The following is a 23,805-nucleotide window of genomic DNA, read 5'->3' as shown; positions in this document are numbered from 1 at the left end:
ACATCTAGGTAGAGAGAGAGCTGTCAAGGCCTGTACTTTTTATTTATGATATTTGGCATAAGCAGCTTGTACCATGAAGCTAATGACACTTAAGATTTGGGGAACTCACTTGCCCAGGTTCATTTCAAGATCTTGGAAGTACCTCAGCAATGTGTACACATGCCATATCTTTTTTTTTAGTAACATTTGCAAAAGTAGGATATTTTTACAATCTTTTCTCAAAGACGGCCCCTAAGTTGCATATCTTCAGGTTCTAAAAATCTGGATTTACCACTGAACTTGTATACAATTTGTAGCTCTCTGTCATCTCTTAAACCTGTATGTTATTGTTGCCTGTGTGTATTTTTAAATCTTTATAAGTGCATGTATTTGAAAATATCAAGTTATCCAATTTTCTTATTTACTAGGTGGGAGGAAAAGAGAAACCCACAATAACTACTATATCTCAATTATTTTTCTCAAAATAATCATGGTATTAGGTTTGATATTATGTTGTAAAAATCACTCATACTTCAAATACACAAGAGTTTACTTGACAGATAATAAAACAATAAGCTCAAATTCTTAGATATAATTTACAAACCTTTACTTTTTTCTCAAAAAATTTTTTTCATCCAAGTAAGGACATATCTCTAAATACCAAACATATTAGAAACTGGTGAGAAATACTGTCTTTAGTTCAAGAACATAAAGTGTCACTTGCTTACGTGAAATAATTTAAATTTAGCCCTCCATTTATTGTTCCAATAACAAAGATTGTCTTTTCCTCATGAGGAAATTTTCCATATAAAAAAATCTTGAGAAAAATTTTATCATCAAAAGCCACAGTTATCCCAAAAGTGTTTTAGAAGTTTGCAAATGAACTGTTTTATACCAATTACTTAGAGTACATAGTTATTAAAATTGAACCTTATCAAGCTAAGTTGTGTGTCAGGCCAATTAGTTTTGACAGTGCACCCTCTTAAGAGACTCTAAAAAAGTGATAATTTCACAGGCCTAATATTTAGAAATCCAAGGAGTGTATGAACTAGCTGATTTAAAACAAGATTCTATATTAATACAATTCATACTTCTCTTTGAAACTAAAGGTCATGCTCTTTTTCTCTCAAGGGTATCAATGCATAGGTGTTTTTAAAAATCAATTTTATCTTGAAGCAGAAATGATAACTATCAACATCATTCTTCCAAAAATAATAGGTCCTCTTTCTTAAACCTGTATCATGTAGTTTTATTTTCTGTAATCCACCAACTATGATAATCCTATCACTTCTAAAGAGTAATGAAATTAAATACATGCTTTAGCATTTCATTCACAATTCTTTGGTAAATCGCATGCTTTTTCATTGGGTCTAATTCTTCTTGATGTCACATTGCTAAGCAACTAGAAGGAAATTTAAGAAGTGGTGTATTTTAAATCCTCTTTTACAATTCAAATGAAGGAGCTGCATTCAGTGAGCGACCAACAGCAGCAGGTAACAACAGCTGGCATCTTTCTTCTCCCTTTTAAAAACCGACCATGAATGAGAAATTGAAGCAAGCACCACACTAATCTGAAGAACTGAAACTAAAAGGGACCTCTGTTTTCTTAATGTATGGAGGAATTTGAATTTGGTTTTCATTCTAACCCAGTTATGCCTTCACAAACACCCCATAGTTACATGGTTTTGAAGATGGTTTAGTTAGAAACTCTTTCTCTATTCACACAGACACACACTCACACACACACACTTTCCCCTCAATGATTAAAATTAAAGTTTAGTAAAAGGCAACACAAACTTACCTTTAACAGAAGCTGAATATGAGGAAATGAAGCAGAGAAAAAGCACAGCAAGAAGAATCATATTGACTAGCCACCCTCTCATGCATCCAGTACCCAGCAAGGAGTAGCTAAGAAGTGGACTCTTCTGATGGCAGCAAGGGAACGTCCCTCCTTAGAACCTGCAATGATAATGTTTATCTCTGGGGAAAGGTCAGATTCCAAACTCCAAAATCAGGACCTAAGTTCACCAAAGGGCTCACTATTAATGATTAAACATAGGTGGGCTGTAGTTTTCAGCCTGTTTTTTTTCCACTCTAATTTTTTTACTCAATAAGGAAGATCAAGAAAATTTTCGCTTTTGAAAGGAAAACTAAACCAGTCTATTTTCTTGTAAGTTCAGAAACACTTAGGCACATTTGAGAAAAAATTGTGGTGGTACTTTTCTGCTCAATAATTATCATCATGCCTATGATATTAAATACCTGTCTTCATGTTTTACCACTTTATGTGGGAGGATATTGAGGATTCTCAAACTCAGCCAAACTTAACTGAATTTTATTATGTTGTATGTCCATCTTTGAATTATTTTATACCACATATGTGCATGCTATTAGAAGAAATCACTCTGAATTTTAGGGCTTAAATTAAAAAATTTGAAGATGTACCCACCACCAATCACTTCAAAATGTTAGAGTAGACAAAACTTTCATTTCTGAAACCTAGGTAATTCTCCTTATGTGTGAAACTACATGGGGTTGTAGTAAATCAGCACTGTCTATTATTAACATGCTAGCAGGCCAATTGATTATATATATCATAGTAGACTTCTAGCTATGACAAGAAACAGTTAGTTGTCCAAGTCCCCAAATGTGCTGGATGGAGCCCCTCATGCTTTCTGAATCTCATTTCTAGGAAGAAATTCAGAGGGGGAATTCCAGCCCTTAGCACTTTTGCTACAGAATATTAATTATGAAACATCTTTAAAATCAAAGCAAATACCTAGTATGGCTAAGGCCACACTAACTGAACCAACTTCTATCTTGGAAACTCCCACAAGAGAGACCTGATATGGACAAATCTACTAAAATGAGGTGGTTTAGGTGGCATGCAGGGTGGTTTTGGCAAAGGGGGAATAAAGTACTGGTGAAAGGCTATTTGAATGAACTTGAAAATACTTAAGGCCATGTTTAATTATAAAATGGGTTCTTAAATCTACCTTCATCTTTCTCAAAGCCCTTTTCTATATTCCTAACCTTAAGTTTAGACAACCCAGGTTAAAGATAGCCAACTTGATAGCGTCACAAAATAAAATATAAAATTTTAAATCTACAAAGTTTATATAAAAAACTGAAAGTTAAAAATTGTTCCTCTTTCTCATCTATTGAGGTTAGAACATCATTTGCTATCATAAGTTTTGTATATAAATTATGGCTAAAGTACCTATACAAAAATAAAACGTTTGGTTGTTATAAAAGTTAAAAATAGTAAGTTAAAGTTATAAATAGTAAGTCTTCCTGGGGTAAACAGACGAGACCATTCTTAGAAAAATACCCTTGTTGGAGAAATACAAGTTTTGATGAATAGTAGGTATTACAAATACAAGGTAATGTGCAAGTCCTTTATTGCTTTACATTTGAATAGATGTCTATGTGTTTCCACAATTTCTGCATTACATACATATGGATATGAAGCCATTATAGTCACTTAAACTTTACATTCTTATTTATTTGAATTAATAACTAGTTTGAATCTTATGTGATTCTGTGAGAACTGTCTTTTGTATTTCCATTTGAGGCTCATAGTTTCATGGACCTCTAATGTCTGTGGTTAGACTAAGTGGTGCATGACACGTGTCTCTCGGGTAAAAGTACCATTTGTTGTCAGGTACCAGAGTCCAACCAATAAAAGGCATATCACTGTTGCCTAATACTGTTTCACTTGAGCATTAGCTTTCCACTGGAAAGCTCCTGTAAGTCACTGTATTAGTCATTTCAACAAAGATTGCTCCAATCAGGCTGCCTCTGTTGGTGATAAATAACATCACCCTTTTATGTTTTGCTTATAACTTTTCCTAGTTACGAAGACACTTGAGTTAGGATCATTTTACCAGAAATAAAAATAAGAATGCCACACACTTTCCATATTCAGTGAATTTTATATATCAAAGAAGAGGCATTCTCCTCTGTTGCCTTGTTGATCAAGCAGAACAAACATTAAACAATATATGTGGGAGATACCTCCCAAAACACATCAGCTATTTTACATGGCATGTGAAGCAATACAGAAGCGCAGCACAGAATAAAATAACAAGAGCTGCCATCTATGGAATACACTATGCTAAGCGCTTTACATTGCTTATAGTATATCCTAAAAATAATCATTTTACAGATTAGAAAAATGAGACTCAGATTAATTTAGTAAAGTGATTTGAGGAGCATAGAGAAACAAACCTTGAAATCCAGGCCCAATATTCTCCTTTACTTAAAAATCTTAGAGATAGAAAATAGAAAATTGATTTCTTATGGATGGCATAGAATTATTAATTGGGACTGTCCTTTAATAAGTCCATCACAATTTTGTATGGAGGCTAACAGAGCACTTGGCTGCTGTGGTTAGATGGGCCTTGCTGAAATTACAGGGAAAATACTGATCTGTGCTAGCCAGGTCAAAATCAAATAAAACAATGCTATTACAGTGAAATTCTACTGGTAGTACATGAGACTGTGGGATACTGCTATACTACTATATTGCAGTGATAAATAAGAGACCATGAAACAAAGATGGATGACTAATTCCAAAGTACAGCTGTATTTCTGTCAAGTATCAGAGGTTGTTAGGAGTTAACTCATTTTCCTTGATTAGAAGATAAATGAATTTCACCCCACTAAAGGTGGAAGAAAATGTATTACCCAACTAGATATAGATAAAGTCAGGATGTATGACAGTAATACAGTAATAAAAAGCCTTTACAGCATCAGAACCACCTTGTTCTTATGAAGAATCAATTAAAAAAAACTTTAGAAGGGAACTTCAAGTTATCCTTAAGTGGTCTCAACAACATCTATTAGTTTCAATTTAGTGAGGAAGTTAGTATTTTTAAGGAATTCTGCAAAAAATAAGTGTTAGGCTAAGAATATTCTTATGATGTGATGAAATCTTTTATACCATGGCAAAGTTATAGAATACACATACTATTTTAAAAATATTGTTTAAGAATTCTGTTTGAGAAAATACCCACTAAATACATTTCCTTAACAAGGGTGAACTTAAGAACTTAGATCTGAAACACTTGGAATCTAAGACTCTCCAGAAAAGATAGTCATTTTTCCAACAACCAAAAATATCTCATGGGTCAATAACAGTCACTCTAAAAAGAATCTAACTTTATATTATCTTTAGCCACACAAAACTGAATGTCTAGCATTTAAAGGAGAGAATTGATGGCTCTTTCAGTAGGTGAACAAGATGGCTCTTTCTCTGTTTTGTTAAAGAAAGCAAAATTTAAATTTTGATCAGAGTAATTTTATGTATAAAGACAGTCCAGAGATTTCCCATATAGCCTGCACCCAGTTACCCTTATTATTAATATCTTACATTAGCATAGTAGATTCATTATTAAGAAACCAATATCGATCTATTAACTAAAATCTATATATTACTTAGATTTCCTTAGTTCTTATTTAATGCTTTTTTTCCTCTTCCAAGATCCCATCCAGAATACAACACTACACTTAGTTGTCATATGTCCTTATTTGCCTCTTGGTTTTGACAGTTATTTGTAGGATGCTCTTTTACTGGAATTTGTGGGATGTTTTTCTCATGATTTGACTGGGCTCAGAGGTTTGGGTGAGGAAGACCACAGAGGTGCCATTTCCATCACATCCTGTAAAAGGTGCATACCATCAACATGATTTATTACTGTTGATGTTGACCTTGATCACCTGGCTAAGCAGTGTTGTCAGCCTTCTCCACTGTAAAGTTACTATTTTTCACTTTCTTTCGATACTGTACTCTTTGGAAGGAAGTACTATGTGCAGCCAATATTAAGGATTAGGGAGTTATATTCCTCCTTCTTGAGGGTGGAGTATCTTTATATATAAATTATTTGGAATTCCTCTCTGCATGACAGATTTGTCTCTTCTCCTCCATTTACTTATCATTTCTATTAGTATGGATTTGTATTTATTTTACATTTTGGGTTATAATTCAGTACTACTTTATTTAATGTTTCTACAATTGTTACAGCTTTGGTCATTGGGAGCTCTATCAGTTGGCTCCTGTGTTCCTTTGACATATCCCATCCGTTTTGTGTGTGTGAAAGCAATTCCTTAATTTTTGGCACTACAAAATGTTCATTTCATCTTGTACATTTTCACTTTATTTCCCCTTTTATTGAAGAATTGGTATTAGAAACCAAGATCTGGGCACAAAGTGCGCTATTTCTACACCAGGTCTTCCAACCCACGGACACAGGATATCTCTACATTTATTTAGATCTTTATTTCCTACATCAGAGTTCCGTAGTTTCACTCTTGTAAGACCCTGCATATATTTTGTTAGATTTATACCTAAGTATTTCTATTTTGGGTTCTAATTTTTTTTATTTCAAATTCCTATTGTTCGTTGATGGTAGATAGGAGATGAATTGACTTTTGTATGTTAACCTTGTATCCAATGACCTTGCTATAATCACTTATTCGTTCCATAAGGATTTGTTGTTGTTGATTTGGGGGAATTTTTTTACTAAGACAATCATGTCATTTGAGAACAGTTTTACTTCTTTTCATTTCCTTTTCTTGTCTTATTGCACTAGCCAGGACTTCCAATGTGATGTTGAATATATTTGTGTACTTGTCATATACTTTTCTGAGCTCTGTCACTTCTCTTCAAATCTTTAATCCAATTACTTTATGAGTTTTTCAGCTTTACATTGTTCTTTCCATTTTCTATCATTTAAAAAAATTCTCATTTTGAAATACTGAGTTATACTTTTCATCTTTTTTTCCTGCTTCATATTCATTTCTATTATAACAACTTTTAGTAAGACTCAACTATGATCCTACTTCGTGGTATATTTTTAGGCTAAATAAGTTATTCTGTACTTTTAAGAGGGAGGGATGAGTAGAATAGCTTTTCTAGTCTCATGGTTGTAGAGCTTCCTCTTCTGGCGTTCTCCTGTTATTTCTGAGCTGTCTCCTCTTCTCTCCCATGTTTATCTGGACCTGTTTTTTTTCCTTTGCCTCCATTGTCCATGTCCTGATCAATTTGAATTCTCCTCCCAGAAGTTTTTCCTTAGTGTTGGGCTTTGTCCAAGAAGGGAGTTCAGGTTTAAGTTTTGAGAGTCCATAGCCCCCTCACCCCCACACACCCTTCTAAGCACTTTCAAATCTTCCTGCTCATCCCTTTGCTCTCACCGTGAAATTACAGTCTGCCAGTTTTGCTGATTTCACATTGGTTTCCCTTGCTTTTCAGTGAATACCAGTTGGCAGTTTGGGGGTCCTCCCATTCTCATATCCTTCAGATGCTATGTTGTCTTCCTACTATTTTCTCCTACACAGATGTTGATACTGAGTTGATGGTTTGTTCCCACCCACCCACATTTTGAGCTTTATAAGAATTCTTTTTCACGTAGTTATGTTGTAGCTATGATCTGAGCATGTTGCCATTAGTGTTGTTTTTCTATCCTAGCTTTTTATGAGGAGGTTCAGACTATACCATCTCTATAGGCACATTCCTAAAGTCTCCAATATTCATATATTACTTGGGAGGGGAGTGAATTAAAAAACAAACATTTTAAACACTTCTATACTTTTGAAGTCAATCAAAAATGCAAGTTGAAATAATTATAAATGATAGGTTAATTCTGTTTTTATATACCTTTCAAGTCATTTTTAAAAATTAGTTTATATTTGGTTTTCCTAGCTAGAAATTAATGTACAGTTGTCCCTTGGTATCCATAGGGGATTAGTTCCAGGGCACTCCACAGATACCAAAATCCAAGGTTACTCAAGTCCCTTACGTAAAATGAGGTAGCATTTGCATATAACCAATGCGCATCCTCCCATATACTTTAAATCATCTCTAGATTATTTATACCTAATATAATGTAAATAGTTGTTATACTGTATTGTTAGGGAATAATCACAAGAAAAATAATCTGTACATGTTTATCACAGCACAACTATCACAGGTCTAACTACATACAGGGTGAGGCAATAGTAGGTTTAGTTGTACCTATGAAAAATACAATTAATAAATAATACAAGAATAAATACTCACAACTGTAAACCTCCTTTTACCCCACCTTCTAGGACACATCAGCAACAATGTAACTTTTTTTAACAAAATATTTTCAGCCCTCCATTGGTTGAATCTGAGAATGCGAAACCTGCTGATCTGCAGGGTCGACTGTAATCACAAGTGTTGCTCTATTCTCACACCTCTCTACTCCCAACTTGCTGCAGAGTACTCTCAAACTTAATGGGATATCAGAATTAGGCTTAAAATAATGAAATTTGTGATGATTACCCAATGTTCTCAGGCCAAACATTTGGAGGAGCTCATAACTGTATTTATTACTATGTCTTCATGTCTTAAAATTCTGGTTCTATCTGTAGCCCCCTTCTCACTCTACAATCTACAGTCCAATTTAACAAACTGGCTACCAATTATTGGAATGTGGTTTCACAGACATGTTTTGTTTAGCCTACTCAGTACTAAAAAGAAAAAATTGTTGACAACACTTAAAAACCAGGTTTCACATAAAGGTTCAGATTTCTAGCTGCTCTTAAAAAATTGATATCTGATGTCATTAGGCCCACATTCCTACTTGGAACTTGTACTCTGATTAAATAATGTGCTCTCATGTTTGACACTGGTCTCCCAGAAAGCTCTCCTCCTTTCTTACCTTTCGGTCACATAACCTTAGAGGTTTGTAACCATGGACTAATATCTTTTTTATTTCATCGCATTGGCTTCAACTACCAAATATGTTGGCTTCAATTACCAAATATGTGATTTCTAAATCTATTTCTACTTAGATGTGCTGCAGACTCCCCAGAACTCATATATTCAAAATCACTTTTTTTTCAAAACCTATTCTTCTTCTACTATCTCTAAATGATCCAGTTGACAAAATTACATTCCTACAGTTGTCCAAATTATAAAAAACCCTGGGGCTATTCTCTTCCTTCTTCCTCTCCCTACCCAAAACTTTTCAGTCAAGTACCAAACTATGACATGTCTTTGCTTTCACAGTTTCCAATATTTTAAATACCTTTCTCTTCTTCAAATCTAGAAAATCCCTAGTTACTTTCCAAGATAGAACAAACTGAATCAACGGAAACTATATCTCCTGCTTCCAGGAGCATTTAGTTGCTCCTTTCCATGTACAACTATCTCAAGTATATTATGTTATATTGTATTTATTTGATGCTGTTTCTCTCACTAGACTAGGGATTCCTTAGGGATACGAATCATGATTTAGTTATCTTTGTATCAAGGGTACCAAGACAAAAAATATGGAACTCAATAAATGTGTCAAACACATGAATTTTACAAATCAATAAAAAATGAGATTATTTCCTTTATTGTATTTTGGTGTGGTTTTTTTTTTTCTGGTACTTTTTTTAGTGCTTGCTTTGGATTGATAATAGAATCATTTGAAATTTTGTACCATGACTATAAAGTTAAATGGCTTTGTCAAAAGAAAACTTATTGACTCCACTATTAAGTATGAGGGGTTTTAAAGTATCAAATTTTTTAAAATATCTAAGGATGCCAGGTATTAATTTTGAAGAAAAAAAAAAATTATAATTACTCATAAAACAGATCCCTGAGGAACAACTGAGCAGCTGTTAAAAGATCTGGTACATCAGCCAGCCTGAGTTTAATGACCTACATGTGAAGGGCTGCATATCCAATTACTAATCCTCCCTCCGCTACTCTTTGCCCTCATATGGAGGCAGCTGAAAAAAGATGCCCTACTAACAAATGAGAAATGGATCCAACGCTCAATTAAGAGATCTTTTAGATTTGAGATGAGAAAGAAACACAGAGTGACCCACAACCGTGTTATAGCTGACATGTTTTTCAAGAAATATTTGAGGGTTTAAAGCAAGGGAAACCTCACTTTTGTAAATTTAGATAAATTTCAATTCTTTTAGAAAACTCAAATTCTTAATTTGATTTTTATTCACTGGAACCTTTAAACATGTTCAGATATGTTTTCAAGTATCAAGGATAATTTACTTCCGAATTGTTCCCATACTGATAGCAGCCTTCTATTTCATTCAAACTTTATTCTTAACTTCAAATTCTGCAATAACCACTCGTTAAAAGTAGGAGCAAATAAAAACAACTAAACAGAAGACAACAATCTACAGGATTATGTTTCAGTTCTCTCTCAGTTGACTTGGTCTATATATAGCAAAAAGGTTACATAAGGTCAAGAATTATAAACAATGAAGTGTCACCTGATGTTTTGCGAAACAGCAGAGGAAAAATAACTCCAGGAATGAATGGGTAGTAGGATTTCCGGCTGTAAGCAAGAGAAACGGCCTAAACATTCTGCTTTAAATGCGTATTATTGGGAATTTGACTCACTTTTAAAATTTGATTTTCCATTTTAATTATGTACCATCATATGATACTGAAAACCTTCTTCTATATAAATTATGATTCGTTTATGCAAGAGATGCTCTCCTCTCATATCCAACAAAGAATGAAGAGCCCTTCGTCACTGTTTCGCATATTTAACTTTCAAGGGTAGGACTGTCTTAAGCACCCCCCGCCTCCCCCCCGGCCGCCAAAATCCCAAGAAAATATGAGTGAATACATGCTCGTGGGTCGTACACACGTGCCTTTAAGTGGAAAAACAAGCATCACTGTGACTACCTGACACTCTGAAAACCCTAACTCCTGACCCCGCCCCACATCACCCTCCTCCCCTTTTCTCCTATAGCCGGTCCGGAGTTGGCGCAGTTACATGACGTAAGACGTAACCGCCGAAGCCTCCAACGTGTAGCTACCGTCCCTACCTCTGGGAGTTGAAGTTTCCGGAGGACTTGTGAGCGTTATCAAGACCACTCCAGAAAGGCTTTCTGGGCGTGCTCTCAGGTTCCCCGAAAACTCCTCAGCTCGGTAAGTCCCCTGGGACTGAGACTCGCGCTGCCCTACCCTTTGGTAGCCTCCGGACACAAAAGGGGCGCTAAGCCAATGCCGCCCTCCATTAGCAATAAGGGCTTCCGGGGAAGAGGGGATTGGGGTTGTGGAAGTGGCTGCCGCGACCCAGTTCTCGAAGGAAGTGACGTCGGTAGAGCGCGCCCCGAGGCCCGCCAAGAAGCTTCCTGATTGGCTGGTTTCAGCTTAATCCCGCCTCTGGAGTGTGTCCGTTGGCGTCTGGCGTGGAGGGGAGAGTGGGGCGAGGCTCCGTCCACCCACGGTGGGGCGCCAGCTGTCGGTATCTGTCTGGGGGTCGGGATCCGATCCCTGGTTTATGAAGAGTGTGAGTTTCCAAACAGCGAAGGGAGAGGGAAATCCGGAGCCTGAAGGCAGGAAAACGAGTTACCGCATTTCTCCAGTGAGAGGCTGACGTAGCAGAGCGCTCGGAAATGTAGAGCGCCCCGGGGAAAGTTGAAGGTGCTTTTAGGCCCCATCGTGGTGCGCTCAGGACGATTTTAAGAAGACCGAGGTGTTACTTGATTTCACGGGAATATTTTAAGTGTTAAAATTCGGACCCTTTTGTAGAGAGGTAGAGAGGATAGCCGCAGACGATTTTCTCACTTTTTGTTTTCTAAATCCTCCCCGCTCCCCATCCCATCCCAACCTCCCATCCAGGGCACCTGACAGTTGAACGCTTTGGCTGCTGCAGATTTGGCCCGCGCGTTTTACAAAGGGTTTTCCTTCCCTGTCGCTGTCAGATCAGTTAACTCCATTCCGCAATTATTTCAGCATTCGTTTGGATTTTTCAGGAGGGGAGCCTGTGTTATAATTTATGAAGTTTATTTTAGCTCAATCAATAATATCCATGAACGCAGGTTTTTTAAAAACTTTGGCCATTCACTGGATTTTTTTTTTTTTTTTAATGTGTTCTTGCCGAAACCTGTGCTGAGGAAGTAGAAATACAAGAAATATTGAAACACTTTATGTATTCATCCCACACCAAAGGCCTTAGTCATATGTATTCAGTTCTTAGTTTCATTAGACCACCTGATAATATATTTCTGTAAATAAATGAACAATTTAAGAAAATTGTATGCTAAACAGAATTTCACACAAATATTTCTATAATTGGTACACAATACCATTCTTAAATGTTTGTGGCACGTGGCTGAATTAATGAAAATGTACCGTGAGAGCAGAGCATCACTGAACACGGGAGGAATGCAGAACTCTGCCATGGAGCTTATAAACTGCAGACAAAACTAAAGTAAGAAATCACGTGTGCCTAGTAAACATATACTTGTATTTTACTGAACTCTCAGAGGGAAAGGGGGAAGGGGGGGCGGGAAGAGATTAACCAAAGAATTTATATGCATATATGGATAACCCCTGGACACAGACAATAGTCCGGGAGGCCTGGGGGAAGGGGTTGCAATGTGGAGGAGGCCAATGGGGGGGGGAAAGGGGGCATCTGTAATATTATCAACAATAAAGATAAATTGAAAAAAATATATAATCTGAACAAGCTAGTTCATAGTGAACTGCTTATTGTAAGTATAGGCAGTGGGAGTTGGTTCATATCCTTGTTTGCACTGTGTGCTGTAAGCAATAATATGCAGGATCTCAAGCCAGCATTTTGGTTGTATTCTATGCCACAATGTATCTAGCTTATTCAAAGCTATAAAAAATTCACTTACTACAGTGCATTTTCTTAATTGGGAAGAGCTTTAAGAATAATAATGATAATGATGTTGACTAGCTTATGATCTTCCTATGTATTTGACAGGGTGTTTAAAAATGTTTCTATTCAGTGATAGTTAAATTTAACTCAGACTTCTTAGATAGGAAAGACAAAAGCTCCCCCTGGTGTACGTGAACTGTAAAATATTGTTATAAATTGCTTTTTAAATTTTCATATTATAGAGCCAATCAACACTTGCAGTTTTTGAACATAATAGAGAACTAGCAAAAAACAATGCCAATGATAATGGAAATAGTCTCTCTTAAAATATTCATTATTGTTTTATGAAGAGAGCAATTCCTTTCCTGTGAATTTTAATTGTGCTTTTAAGTTTGCATGTTTAGCTTAATGGTCAGGTTTAGCTTTTTTTTTCTCCACCCTACAAGAAGTAAAATAAAAGTGATCCTGAAGATCGCATTATTTTAAAATTATCTTCTAATATTTTCAGGTTTACTGAGTTTCCTCTCTCAGTTCTTAAGTTGAATGCTTACTTTTATTTTCCAGCTTTAAAAAAAATACTAATGAATACACTCAAGGTTATACATTTATCTCTACCTTTTGGCCTCTGTTTCTCTCATTCTGTAATTCAGGTCTTTTAACTGCTCTGACATATTTTTTCATTCTATTTCTGTCTGAATTCTGAGTCAGATTGTCAGGATGTCTTCTAATCCATCAATTATCTCTTGGACTCCAGGTAATCTGGAGTTTGTCTCACTTATTGAAATTTTTATATCTTCATTTCCTGGTTTCTAAATCGGTTCTTTTTCATAGATTTTTATTTGCTTTTGTATTAATTATAATATTTATATTATAAGTATAATATTTATAAATTAAACTTTAGTATATGTATGTATAGGAAAAAACATAGTATATATAGGGTTCAGTACTATCTGCCTTTTTCCAGCATCTGCTGGGGATCTTAGAATGTATCCATTGCAAATAAGGGGGAACTACTGCATACCTTTTTGCATTAATTTTGTGCATATTTATGATTCATTTACAGGAATTTATTCTAAGGAAATAAATTACTGAGTCAAGGGTATCAATCTTTTAAAGCTTTTGAAACATAGATCTGTATAGCCGTCTGGAAAAATTGTGCCATGACTACCAATAGTATCTGAAATTACCCCTTTTCATCATATTTTCTTTGCCAGTAAGTGACATTTAATTGTCTAAATTTTCATTTTTTTTTAATCCTCACCCTAGGATATGTTTACTGATTTTTAGAGCGAGGAAGAGAAAGAGAGAGAAAAAAACTGAGGTGAGAGAAACATTGATTGGTTGCCTTCCATGCACTTCAACCTGGATCGAACCTGCAACCTAGGTATATGCCCTGACCAGAATCAAACGTGCAACTTTTTGGTGTATGGGATGACACTTCAACCAACTGAGCCACCCGGCCAGGGCTAAATTTTCATTTTTGTTCATTTCTGATATGGTTTAATTTTAATCACATTTATTGGCCATTTGGTGTTTACTTTTTTGTGTGTGAATTATCTATGTCAAAAGTTGCTTTTTACTTTTTCAGAGGCATCAAATAATGTCATCTGAAATGGTGCCAGCATTTGTTGAGACTTCTAATGTTAAAAGCAAGCAAGACTTAAGTGAAGATCAGGAGGAGAGCAAGAAGCTAAGATTAGGTGAAGAGTTTGAACAAATATCTAAACGACAAATGAAGAAGCTAATAAAACAGAAACAATGGGAAGAACAGCGAGAACTCCGCAAGTATGTTTCAAAATACATGTATTCTACCCCTATTCAGAAATATGGAATGTTGGACCTTTCATAGTCCTTTGACGCATTAAAAGTAATTGTGTTAATTAAAATTGGGGCTATGCATATTGTTAGCTAATACTGTCAGTTGGCTGTTAAAACTGTATGTTTTGAATTATTTTGTTTAGCAATGTTTATGAATTTACACTGCACACTTTTTCCTCACCCAAAATCTATTGTGAGTAGCAGCACAATTTCTGAAATAACTAAGTTAGGAAAGGGATATAATTAGCATCCATGTCCTAGATATGAAGCAAAAATAACCACCTCGGAGAGATCAAATTTGGGCCTAACGTTGATTTTGCTAAAACTATTGCAGGTTTTGTTGAGAACAGAGACTGAAGCTGTTCTTGTACAGGGGTGGGCAAAAGGAGGTTTACAGTTGTGAGTATGCAAAACAGTTTATTCTTGTATTATTATTTATTTATTATTGTCTTTTTTGTATTACAATTGTAAACCTATTTTTTCCCACCCCTGTATAATACCAAAACTTACTGGGAGAAAATAAACTATAGTTGATGCAGATTAGAGAAAAAAGTATGTAAGATTTTTTTTTTCCCACTAACAATTTTACTTTGCTTTTTTCCTACACCATATAAATGTTGCTTGAAAATCATGTAGGGGAAGAATGATAAAAGTAAAATTTATCACAGCTCTCAAATTAAGTATTTATAGTTTTATTATAATATTATACTAAAACAACAAATGAATTTATTAGCAGTATAGTTAGGATTTGTGTAAAAAGCATTATATTGTTTTTACAAACCCTTTTCTTCCTTTCTAAAACTTTTAGATGGACTATGTAAAATTGCTGATATTTGACCAGTTTTGATCCATGGAAGTGGGAATTTCTTATTGTTCAGCCGGCTGATTTAAAAAACTAATTGTTCCTTTGTCTATTTAGAGGAGTTTTGTAAATACCTGAGTATATAAATAACAACAAAAAGTTATTTCAATTACTAATTTTAGACAAAAGCGGAAGGAAAAACGCAAGAGAAAGCAATTAGAGCGACAGTGTCAACTGGAATCAAACTCGGATGGAAATGATAGAAAACGAATTCGAAGAGGTGTTGTTCACAGCACGCTTCGCCTTGTCATTGATTGCAGTTTTGACAGCTTGATGATATTAAAGGTATCATGAATCATTGTCAGAGAAATCCTGTAGGTAAACTAGGCTAAATAATTCTTGCTTTAATATGTAATATCACTTTGATATGTTTATGTACTAAAATACATCTTAAATCAAGTTTTTCAAACTCTATGCCCCCTAAATTAAAATTTCTTTTATGTATATGTATGTGTGTTGACAGAAGGAGAGACAAACACCATGATTGGATTATAAAACTCAATAACTGCATATTAATCATAAAGATCTGTTTTTATTTGTCCTAATCAAAATTAACAAAATAAGAAATATGATTGTCTGAATAGAATTGTTTCTTAATAGTTTGAGAAGCCTGGCTGTTTAAACAATGCTAGTAAAGAGACCATGCTTTAATTTCTAAGCCATTGGTAAATTATGAAAATAGTAATAGTATGTCACTAAGAGTTTTTTGCTGACTCTTAAGAAAGTAAATGTTTTCATAAACCAGCATTCTAAATGGATACAAAATGTGAAATAATGGTTCACTTACAGAGTATTAACTTTACTTATAGTAATTATTTTATTTGTTATGTAAGGAAATAGCATGGAATTTATCAGAAAGGACTTGTATTTCAAAAGAAAAAAATGAACCTGTCTAATCATCCCTTCTGCTTATTCTGTTCCACTAAGATTGTGGAATGGTCATGGATGATTTTGAAAATGCTGCTTTAAAAATTGCACTCTTTTATAGGACATTAAGAAACTTCATAAGCAGATTCAACGATGTTATGCAGAAAATCGACGAGCACTGCATCCTGTACAGGTATGTTTAAGAGATTTAAAAGAGACTTAAGTTTCCTTTCTTATATTTTCCTTCTTAGAGAACAAAATGCCTATTCGAAACATGTTTTTATAAAGATAAAGTAAAATATTTCAAACATTTTTTCAAGTGTCATTCTTAGATACACTGCCCAATCATCATCAGTCTTGTACACATTGATCTGCTCATTTCTGTGTAGTTGAACATCTTCATTCAAGGATATACACATATTTTCTTACTAGTTTCTTAGCTTTCATCCTTCCATTCTGGGGAGTAGGGGGAACCGATGTGTGCCGTGTTACCTTTTGGTAGGTTTATTCTACTTAAAAGATTTTGAGCCACTGATAATTTTGAAAAGTATTTCCTTAGCTAGAGGGAGGGAGTGCTTTGTAGACTAGCTGCCTGATACTGAGTTGCCTGCTGTTTGAATTCTAGGTGACCTAATAACATTGGCTCACTGACATTGAGAACTAGAAATTTTTAATGTATTTTTGGTTAGATATTTTCTTCTTATCAAGGGATAGTAATTATATATTTATGCGTTTTATATTCTTCTCACCCTTGCTTAGACTTGAAATAGGTGTCAGGTTTTAGGATCAAAGAATTATGGAGACTTTCGTTTGGTAAAAAACAACAGTGGTGGCAAAAGAAAGGGAATGGAAACTTGACATGGGAGCAGGGAGTTTGTAGACAAGTGATCATTAAGTGAAAGATTATAACTGCTCGAAAAAATGGGATAAAAATTTAGGTGGAATAAGGAAGATAATGGGTTATGAAATACACAAAATATGTCATTTCTGCCACTAATTCTTGTATGTTTAAAGCATGCTAAAAATTTAGTTTTTACTAGAATGAAAATATTTTGTGTTTCATTGATGATCTGGTTAGTGTATGAAGAAAATAAAATACTATATTTTAATAGTCATTTACTCTCTCTTTCTGTGCCTATGAATCTTTATCAGTTTTATTTGACAAGCCATGGAGGCCAGTTGAAAAAGAACATGGATGAAAATGACAAAGGATGGGTCAACTGGAAGGTAATTAAAGTACATTAACTCTCCCATAATTCCAAGTAGTTTTAAGCTTAAAGGTCTACATTTTTTATCTAAGTTCTACATAATGTTAATAAATACAAGAATCACCAGTCTCCAAACCCTGTGTATCACTGTACCCAAATTTAAGGGTACTAATGGGAGACGCTAAAGAGACTGAGATATCTGTTTGTACTTGCTCTCATTAAATCTCACTTGCTATTTTGCCTCCAACTTTAAAACATATTTTTAAAAAAGGAAAAATTTTTAAAGTGTTTATTCAATCTCTGCCTATCAAACTGGCTGTGCATTATTTATAAGAGTGAATTCACTCTAAAATTTAAAAATGTATTTGCATTGTTTCTTCTAAATCTGTGTTCTCCCATGTCCACATGTGGCTATTGAACTCTTGAAATGTGACTGGTCTGAATTGATATGTGCTATAAATGTGAAATATACATTGGATTTCAAAAACTTAGTACCAAAAACAAAAAAAGATAGAATATAAAATATCTCCTTGAAATTTTAAAAAATATCATATGTTGAAATGATAACATTTGGGGTATATTGTGTTGAATGCAACACAATACAATGCAATGTATTATTGAAATTAATTTCACTTCTTGTCACTTTTTTTTAATGTGACTACTAGAAGATTTAAAATTACATATGTGGCTCACATTTTTTATAGGACTAAACTATTCTCAGTCATTTGCAAAAATGACTAATAGATTGGGTTTAGTACAAATCCATGAGGAATCCTATTTTATTCAGAGAAGTAACTTTTTTTCGGAATTTTTTCTCTTTCTCAAAGCCAGTTCTCTCCGTGACATACTTTTCCTCTTATACTCACTAATCCCATAATGATTGCATTTATTTAATTAATAGCCTATAGTGTAAAACATTTTTAAAGGCTTAAGTTTTAAAGTACAATATACCAAATTTTATGATAGTGCCTATTTTCCTAAGAAATAATGTAATAAGTTAGAGTAGGCATACATTCAGTTATTTTGTGCCTTGTTAAATTTATTATTTATACCACCCACTTTCCAGAAAAATGTTAGTTCACTGGTCTCTAATTTCAAGTTCTCCTGGGGGCCCTTATTAAGCATAGGGGCCAAATTTATAATATAAATTTTCCAGAAAAGTGGCTGTTTATTAATCAGTAGGTTATACATTTTAGGTTAGACAAGTCCTGCTTCATTTTTGGTTTCCTTAAAAATCACTGGTTGAATGTCACCTGAGCTTGGCGATGTATTTTCTTTTATTCTAGCAATATAGTTTGCAAAATTCTGACTGCCAAATGTTCAGTTTTGTGCCTGTGACCTAACAATTTCGGTGAAGATTTCAAATGTGCATCTTTGTAGAAATGGATGCATGGAATTTATTAACTATATAAGCCATTTCCTTTTGACAGTTCATGTAGACAGAGAGGAGGTAATTGGAGAAGACATTCTTTAACCAGAAAACAGTGTGAGCAAATATGTGACAAAATGTGTTTGTTTTGTAGGAGCGGAGATAAAGTTAGAAAGAGTAGATTAGTGCCATATTCAGGAAAAGGTTACTAAGGTAAGGAGTTTCAATTTTATCCTACAAATGAAGATAAACATTGAAAGTAGTGTTTTTAGAAAATGAGTCTGCCATTAGTGTATGGAAGTAAATTGGGATCTGAGGCTAGAAATGGAAATAGCATTAAGAGGCCACTTAAATAATTGAGGTGTGAGGTGATAAGGAATTAAAGTAGTAGGTTATAAATAATGCATTGTAACATTCTTTCAAACTTCCTTCCATATGATTTACTTCCTTTCAAAATGATTGTTAGCCAATTTTCACAAAATTTTATTAATTTATCACATCTGTCCCTATGTGTCTTAAAGGATATCCACATTAAACCAGAACACTATATTGAATTCATAAAGAAAGAAGACCTGATTTATCTTACGTCAGATTCACCTAATGTACTGAAGGACTTAGATGAATCAAAGGCTTATGTGATTGGAGGATTAGTAGATCACAACCATCACAAGGTACTAAGTTTTTATTTTTGCTTTTGCTTGTACTTAAAATTGATATGTCAGTTTTCTCAATTAACTAACACTTCTTGAGAGTAGCAATAATGCTGATGAAAGTTGATTTCTATTGAGTACCTGCTGTAACTCAGTCACCTTTCCAGCTAAGCAAAGCATTTCACATACAAGGTGGGGCAAAAGTAGTTTTGCAGTTGTTCGTATGGAAAATAATACAATAATAAATTATAATACAAGAATAAACTCTGTGTTCCACTTACTCACTACTGTAAACCTGATTTTGCCCCATCCTGCATATTAGTAGGCTTAATCCCCACTATAAACCAGTGAGGTCATTGCTATTATTATCTGCATTTTAGAGCTTAGGAACTGGAAGCCTAGAGAAACTAAGTCTAAAATCAGTAGTAGTAGGTAAAGCAGATACTTGAAACCAGGCAGATTGTTCTGGGTCCCAGATGCTTAAACAATATACTGTATTGATAGAAGATGCTGCTGCTAATCAGTTTCTAGGCCACTGGTAAAATTTATAACAAAACTGATAAATTTATATATTAATTATGTGATTTTCATGGGATGTGTTTTCTGTTCTCATGTTATAATTTCTCCTTTTGTCTCTTTCCATCTCCTTATCCTCATTCAAATGAAAAATTACCAAAATAGACTTTCTAACAAAAAAACATAATTTTCGCCCAGGTGGGCGTGGCTCAGTGGTTAAGCGTCGGCCTAGGATCCAGGCAATCAGGATTCGATTCCCAGTCAGGGCACATGCCCGGGTTGCGGGCTTGATCAATGACTCTCTCCTCATTGATGTTTCTATCTCTCTCTCTCCCTCTCCTTTCCTCTCTCTGAAATCAATAAAGATATATTAAAAAAACAAAAACATAATTTTCTACTTTGCCAGCTACTTTGCAATATGCTAAATTCAAACCAACTAAAGAAAAAGCATGTTTACTACGTGTCTGAGGAAATATTGTCAACAGAATGATACAAATTCATTATTTTTAGTACCACTGTGCAGTAGAACTTTCTCTAATGTTGGAAATATTTATATCATTCTGTCCAGTGTGGTAGCCCTGTGGCCACTGAGCACATGAAACGTGTACAGTATAATTGAGAAATAGAATTTTTAAAAATTATAATCAATTTCAATTTAAGTAGTCACATGTGGCTCTACTTGAACAGTGCATCTCTATAACATCACAGAATTTTATCAGAATGATCTTTAGCCTTTTTATTGTTTTCTTAGTGGAAATACTCTATTTTGTTATTTATGTAGAACCAAATTTTTATCTTTCATGTGTCTTTGAACTAAAACAATTTGTTTTCAAAAGCACCCGCCTCAATCATTAATTATTTGTCTCTAAAATATGCAAACTACTGGTTGGGAAATTCACGTCTTCTTTCTCCTGTACTTTGTCTTTTAGCTATTTTAGTTCTGGTTAGACCCAGGCTTTACGGATTTTAATTTTGAGAAGAGAGAAAATTCATATTCAGTATTATTTAAATTGACAGAAAGGTAAAAATTAAATTTGTAGGCAATTTCAAAATATTTTCAGTTCAGCTTTTCATAGAATTTGTTTTTGTCATTTGTGCCTCTTAGTGTTATGTAATTGAAACATAGTTTTATCTATATGTCTTTTGTATTCATGGGAAGAGTGATGGTGCTTCTCTAGGAATTCTGTTTGAGTATTTTAAACTAAGAGAGAGGCAGTGTGGAATGGTGAAAAGGTATTTTGAAGCATGGGCCAAGTTTTTCCTATGGTTTTGCCACTGAGGAGCTTTGTGACAGAGCAGGGAAGGAATGTCTTTGGTTTCCTCACTTTAAAATTGGTTAAAACAAATGCCCTAAACATTCTGACTATCCGTATTGTCAAGAGAATGTTTCCAAACTAGCTGTTAAACACACACACACACACAAACACACACACTTCAGATAATGTTCTCTGAACTAAAATCTTTCCTAAAAATGATTTGTTCTGTCGTAGACTTTAAGTTAAAATAATTTAATGTTCTAGTCCAAGTTATAGTGTCTTTGTTTTAGGGTCTCACATATAAACAAGCATCAGATCATGGAATTGATCATGCACAGCTACCCCTTGGAAATTTTGTGAAGATGAATAGTAGAAAAGTTTTGGCAATTAATCATGGTAAGCTATAAGGGGATGAACTGAAAATATACCTGAGTGAACATTGTGAAGAATAACATTACATTTTCGTTTTGGACAAATAGAAAATGTAGACTTTGCTGAAGACAGAATTATAAAATGTAATGATTTATAAATTGTTTTAATATAGAAATAATACATGCATATTTTGAAAATGCAAAAAAAGAAAGAAAAATAAGCTGTAATTTCACTACCCAGAGATACTTAATATCAACTTTTTTGTGTGTTTCCTTCCAGTTCGTTTCCTATGCATATATAATATTATTTGTGACATAATTGGATTCTTACTCTATTATATAAAATATTATCAATCTGGGTGTTTTCCCCTCATTTATAATTACATTTTTCTATGTCATTGAATTATAATTAATGGCTATGTAATATTTCATCACCTGAGTATACAGTAATGTAACCATTTTCTTGTTGATTTTTTTTTTTTGCCCTTGTAAATAACATTATAATATTTGCCTGGAGTTTTTTTAGTAGAGATTTTTGTTGGTACACAACTGTTTGTTGGGCTCTTTTTTATGTGCTAAGAACTTTCTGTATAGTAGGCTCTAGGGAGTTATAGAAATGAGTTTACTGATTCAAGGACTGAACTTCTAAGACCTTTGATAGATGGTGGAAATTACTTTCTCATGAAGCAATCCAGCTTAACCCATCAGCAATATATTAATGTGAAGATACTTTGGAGACAGTATTAAGTTTTAACTCCTAATTCGGGGGGGGGGGGGGAAGCAGGCAAGATGCTTCCCAGAGTGGCTCTTTATAGGAAAGATAGAATTTAGATTACTCCTAACCTTGTTTTCTTCTAGTTTTACATTAGCACATACAGGATAAAGAAGTGAAAGGGATAAAAAATAGGAAGGAAGCAAAACAATTCTCTGTCTATTGATTATTATCAACAAGGAATAATGGAAAACTTCTGAGTGCCTAAGAACTCAATTGAGGAAAAGCTAAAGAAGGGGTAACAGGCTTGAGAGCTGTGCAGCAAATTGGCTCTGACAGTGAATAGGAGAAGAAAGCGATAGGAACAAAGTAATGGTAAGGTCATACTGGCACTCCTAACACAAAAGCAATGTATTTTAAAATATAGGATGCAACATAGTGATGAACTTGGCTCAGAAATGTATGGAGTTTTTCTTTGTTTCAGTGTTTGAGATTATTCTGGAATACCTGGACACAAGAGACTGGCAAGAAGCATTCTTTACTGTTTTACCCCAAAGGAAAGGAGCTGTTCCCACAGACAAAACCAGTGAAAGTTCTGCCCATGACAAGAAGTCTTCCAGGGTTGAAGGTGGATTGGACAGTGATTCCAGTGAGGAAGAAACTAGCAGAAATGAACTAGATTCACCACCTGAAGAAGAAAAGCAGGATAAAGAAAATAGCACTGAGTCTACAGTGAACTCTATACCATAGTAATGTCATCTGGGTTTTTTGTTTTGTTGTTTTTTAGTGTGTGTGGTTTTTTTTGATTAAGGAAAAACTAGGAGAAAATGAGGTGCTTCATAGAATATTCAAGTTGGAAGAAAACTTTATTTTACTTTTTATGATTTTTTTTTAAAACTTATACAGCAATAAAAAGTCCTTGTAAGAAAGCACTTTCTGTTTTTGCATAAGATTTCAATATGTAATTTTTAAAAATAGTTTTCTAAGCCTCAAATAAGAGTTTTTGAGGAATTTTACTTTAATAATAAACCTTCATTGTCTTATTTACTGGGTTATATACTTCAGAGTGTGCCTTCTGAATCTTTAGTTTTATTATTTTATGTTTATATCAGTGTTTTTCTGACTTATTGCCTACTTATTTGTGGAGGCAGATTTCATAAATCACCTATAACTGTACCAAAATTTTCAGTATGGGAGGTTACCTTCTATTTGCAGCTTTTATATTCAATATAATAGCTTCAAAGGAACGAACATAGTGATTTAAGGAAGAAGTATCAGATTGATAAACTCAGCAACTTATTTCTTTTGGACTATGGATCTGTCTGTTTCTCCTTTTGATGCCTTTTAGTTGTTCTAATGCAATCACTGAAGAGTTGATCTCTTTAATATATTTTTATTTTATTTTTTTAAATATATTTCCTTAATTCAAATAATGGTGGTAAATTATTTCAATTACAAAACTTAATTTTTCAGGCTAGATTATTTCAAAAGGCTGTTGAAGGATCAATTTTGTCTTTACCTAGAAAGAAATAGCTCTCAGCAGCTATCTTTTCATTCCATATATGCTTTTATTT

General features: G+C 34.2%; 2 protein-coding genes across 6 annotated transcripts in view; one reads left to right on the top strand and one right to left on the bottom strand.

Moving 5' to 3' along the window:
• The window catches only part of MTTP (microsomal triglyceride transfer protein), a 55,120-nt gene extending 44,071 nt beyond the window's left edge, over positions 1-11,049 (bottom strand). Inside the window, exons 1-3 of one of the 3 annotated variants that reach the window (XM_081147770.1) lie at positions 10,937-11,006; positions 10,234-10,298; positions 1,781-1,938 (exon numbers count right to left, since the gene is read on the bottom strand). In XM_081147770.1, the coding sequence (XP_081003896.1) occupies positions 1,781-1,862 (82 nt within the window). In that variant the 5' untranslated portion in view covers positions 1,863-1,938; positions 10,234-10,298; positions 10,937-11,006. Of the gene's footprint in view, positions 1-1,780; positions 1,939-10,233; positions 10,299-10,797 lie in introns of all 3 variants that reach the window. The other 2 variants (XM_081147769.1, XM_081147771.1) reach the window with 2 other exon arrangements.
• Positions 10,817-23,805, top strand: TRMT10A (tRNA methyltransferase 10A). Of its 3 annotated transcripts, none has more exons than XM_081147802.1 (8): positions 10,817-10,900; positions 14,191-14,387; positions 15,405-15,567; positions 16,271-16,342; positions 17,302-17,376; positions 19,248-19,397; positions 21,439-21,544; positions 22,716-23,805. In XM_081147802.1, the coding sequence occupies exons 2-8, from the start codon at positions 14,203-14,205 to the stop codon at positions 22,979-22,981; spliced, it is 1,017 nt and encodes a 338-aa protein (XP_081003928.1). In that variant the 5' UTR covers positions 10,817-10,900; positions 14,191-14,202; the 3' UTR covers positions 22,982-23,805. The 3 variants fall into 3 exon arrangements, with proteins under 3 accessions (XP_081003928.1, XP_081003929.1, XP_081003927.1); XM_081147801.1 differs by lacking the exon at positions 10,817-10,900 and adding an exon at positions 11,134-12,188; XM_081147803.1 differs by lacking the exon at positions 21,439-21,544.

The sequence above is a fragment of the Miniopterus schreibersii genome, assembly GCF_964146895.1.
Source record: "Miniopterus schreibersii genome assembly, chromosome: 1".
In the NCBI taxonomy this organism is placed as follows: Eukaryota; Metazoa; Chordata; class Mammalia; order Chiroptera; family Miniopteridae; genus Miniopterus; species Miniopterus schreibersii.
This window is presented reverse-complemented; position numbering and strand designations above follow the sequence as displayed.